General features: G+C 37.2%; 1 protein-coding gene across 1 annotated transcript; it reads left to right on the top strand.

The window, feature by feature from the left end:
- Window positions 1-1,527: 1,527 nt before the first annotated feature.
- On the top strand, window positions 1,528-2,556 carry LOC135205941 (isoleucine--tRNA ligase, mitochondrial-like). The gene is made up of 3 exons (XM_064237131.1): window positions 1,528-1,832; window positions 2,034-2,156; window positions 2,335-2,556. Exons 1-3 carry the CDS (start codon window positions 1,596-1,598, stop codon window positions 2,539-2,541), a joined length of 567 nt encoding a protein of 188 aa, XP_064093201.1. The 5' UTR covers window positions 1,528-1,595; the 3' UTR covers window positions 2,542-2,556.
- The last annotated feature ends 889 nt before the right edge of the window (window positions 2,557-3,445 follow it).

Genomic DNA, 3,445 nt, shown 5'->3' with positions numbered 1-3,445 from the left:
CGTTGACTGAAGAAGTAAAAATGTGTACCGGGTGGGGATTAGTCGATTGGGTACTTTTAACTGTAATAGAATATTGATGGAAGATGTATTGTCCGTGGATGTTATTAATCTATTATTTCTTAATAATAAAATAAATCATATAATCATGACATTAAAGTTCGTACAGAAAGAATGATAGAGTTTACAAGTGAAATTTGTGCAATTTCACAACATTAGCACGGTTATTAGCTGTACTTCAGTTATATTAGTAGCCTGTGCTTTGCATTTAACAGAAATATATGCGTATTCATTGCAAAAAGGGAAAGGTATCATATAGATTTGCTGGTAAGAGATATTAACTGTTTTAACAAAACACTGACAAGTTAGCACTTTTAAAATTATCTCTATTCACTTGCATTATCACGATAGATATATAGTATATATATATATATATATATATATAATATATATATATATATATATATATATATATATATATAATATATAAATATATTACACACACATAAACCACGATATTTAGAATAAAATTCTTTTTGTTACACAGTTTATTGAAAAGTAAATTATTCTAATAAATCGCAGAGTTGTCGAAAGAAGAAATTGAAAATACCAAGGAATTTGTAAAAGATTTATTATGTATAAATGACAATAACTTAAACAGACGGAAGCAAAGGAGGAATAGAACGATCAAGGGAAGGGAGCTGTTTCATAGTCATGGTCCGCCTACTACTACTACTCCCACTAGCGGCTGACCTGATCGTAGTCATCTTGCATTAATTGTGTAAATTTTTGTGTCTATTGTCTAGCTTGTCAATAACTTACACAGTGCCACAAGCTTAGGAAATCTAAAATAGCTGAGCAGATGTCATACAGTATAGGCCTAGCAAATTTCAGGCCCCTACGGCGAAGCATTCAGTGAAGCCGAGATTGACAACCGGTAGCCAAAAGCCTTCCCTAGACAGGTTATACTTCCAGATAACCTAGATAAATCTAGATCTATGATTATGTCGCTTATGAAATAGGCTTGCCCAGACTTTGTTACTTTGTAGGGGTTGTATATACTAGGTTCACCCTTTTGTGCAGGCTATAGGTAGTAGGTTTATCATTAGGCCTCTAGGCTTAGGCGTATGTCAGTAAGGTAGCCTGGGCCTAATCAAGGTATACTGTCAGTCATCCGTAGTCTAATTTCGATGAAACAATCTTAAGCGAACCAGATTGTATAGGCTATGTTTAGGTGCTGTTGAAACAATGTATTAGGCCTAGATGAAGCCTAGGCTTGATGAGATAACTCCCTGTTTAGTTTAACCGTAGACATACTAGGATCTTGCTGCACTGTGGTTGGTTGAATATAGCTCTTTATAATTAAAGGCTTATTATACAAGGTAATTTTAAGATTCAGCAGAGTAAGCTATGTTTTGTCACCTTAATCCAGCATAGATAAGTTAGGCTACCTTGTGGTCTATTTTCTACAATAATCCTAAGCTACAGTTTTCTTTTACAAAATAGATTATTATTGATTTCTGAACTTCCAAGACCAGGGTAGGATCAAGCTCTTCCTTATTTCGAAATATCCTGCTGGAAGGAAGTCATGCCTAAAAATGGCTGTAATACAGTGGGTTAAGTTATGTAGGCCTAAAGTAAAAGCGCAAGTTCAAGTACATGGAATTTCGCAGTTTAAACAACCTCAGAGAAACTACTTTGCTTCAGTAGTAAGACTTTGCGAAAAGAAGGAATTGCAGAAGAAGTATAAAAGCACAGTATTATTGCCAGTAACAACATTTCCATTGCATATCGAAGGTAACAGAAGAGTGGAAAATGAACGATATGTTCAAAAGGTATAGTTCTTCCGTAGATTTTGTGGATGGTTGTGGATGCATTGTATAAATGTGAGTATACCCAATTTTTATTTACATATTGAAGATTTGTTTTTTTAAGATTAGCTATCTATCAATTTTTCGTTTGAGGACTTGCCTAATTTAGAATTACTATTGGAACGAGTTGAAGTTAATGCTAAGCCCCACCCCTTTCATTTTTAGGCTGCTGAGTTTTCATCCTGTATGCTTGGCAGCGTCAGCAGTCACGTGACTTGGAGTATGTGTTACATGGATGGACCTCCATATGCAAATGGGCAACCACATATTGGTCATGCAGTTAACAAGGTATGTTGCATTGATGAAAATATAAGAATGGGGTATTGATAATGGGTATCAAAGTACTATATGGGATGAAGTGTTTGGCACTTCAAGGACCAAGAATTTGAGCTCATTATAAATACTGTAATGGTTTTTGTAAGAAAAATCTCCTTTGATTTTAAAAATTCATAATTTTGCTTTCCAGATATTGAAAGATATTACGTTAAGGCACAAGCTTCTTAGAGGCTACAAAATCCATTATGTTCCTGGATGGGACTGCCATGGCCTCCCTATTGAGTTGAAAGCAACTGAAAAAGAAAAGAAAACCAAAGGAAAGAAAAATCTGCCTGCCAAAGATCCACTTGCACTAAGGCAACTGGTGAGTTTACAGTACAGTATATTGTATATTTAAAAAATATATTACCTATTTATTTTACTTAAGCTTTAATGCTTGGATTACAATCATTGAGGTGAGAGGTAAAATCATTCTTGGAAGAAGGGGAGCTTACATCATTCTCCCATGTGAGTGTCTTCGCTGCTAGGGATATTGTGCTCGTTTTCATCTGGTTGTCTTGTGGCCTGGTGCCGCTCTGGAAGCAGTTACCTTTTTTTTCTGGTCGTGGATGGGGCTGGTCATCTTCCGATACTTGTCTGTTTTTATAGAATTGGAGATCCTTGCTGCTTTGTCTGTTTTTATAGAATTGGAGATCCTTGCTGTTTTAGGAGCTGCAATTTCTTCATTTGACTGAGGTTCTCCTTCATGGCCATGTCCTTGCCATCCCCATGAGGAGGCAATTCTTCATTGGCAGTATGGCTTCTTAGCTATGTAGAGTGCTGTTAAGTTGGTTCCATTGGTGTCATCACTGTCCTAATGTTGATTCCTCTTCGTTCTGGAGATGTTTAGCAGATGAATCCTGATCTTCAACTTCTCCAACCCAACTATTTTTCAGCTTAGGAATTGTGGTACCCATATGGTTATCTGTTCTTCAGGGATCCTTGTTACTTTTGACAACCCCAGGGGATGTGTTCTTTAAAGTGGAATTTGTTCCGACACGGCATACAACCTTCGGTCCTTTTACAATAGGAAGGTACTAGCGGCAGCTGGATAGGTCGTAAGCTTTCGAACAAGGGGTTCGGTAGTTAACTGCTTGTCCGACAGGCGCGCGCGCGCGCGACTGGGAGGTAAACAAACCACTTTTGCTTTCTGGCCTCACAGCGAGTAGACGTGTGTGTTCGACGCTCTATGCCCCGCTTCCTCGTCGTTTGCTTTCCTTGAGTATATGGTTGTGTTTGTGTATGAAAGAATCATTGTAAGT

This window comes from Macrobrachium nipponense, chromosome 29, assembly GCF_015104395.2.
Source record: "Macrobrachium nipponense isolate FS-2020 chromosome 29, ASM1510439v2, whole genome shotgun sequence".
Classification (NCBI taxonomy): domain Eukaryota; kingdom Metazoa; phylum Arthropoda; class Malacostraca; order Decapoda; family Palaemonidae; genus Macrobrachium; species Macrobrachium nipponense.
This window is presented reverse-complemented; position numbering and strand designations above follow the sequence as displayed.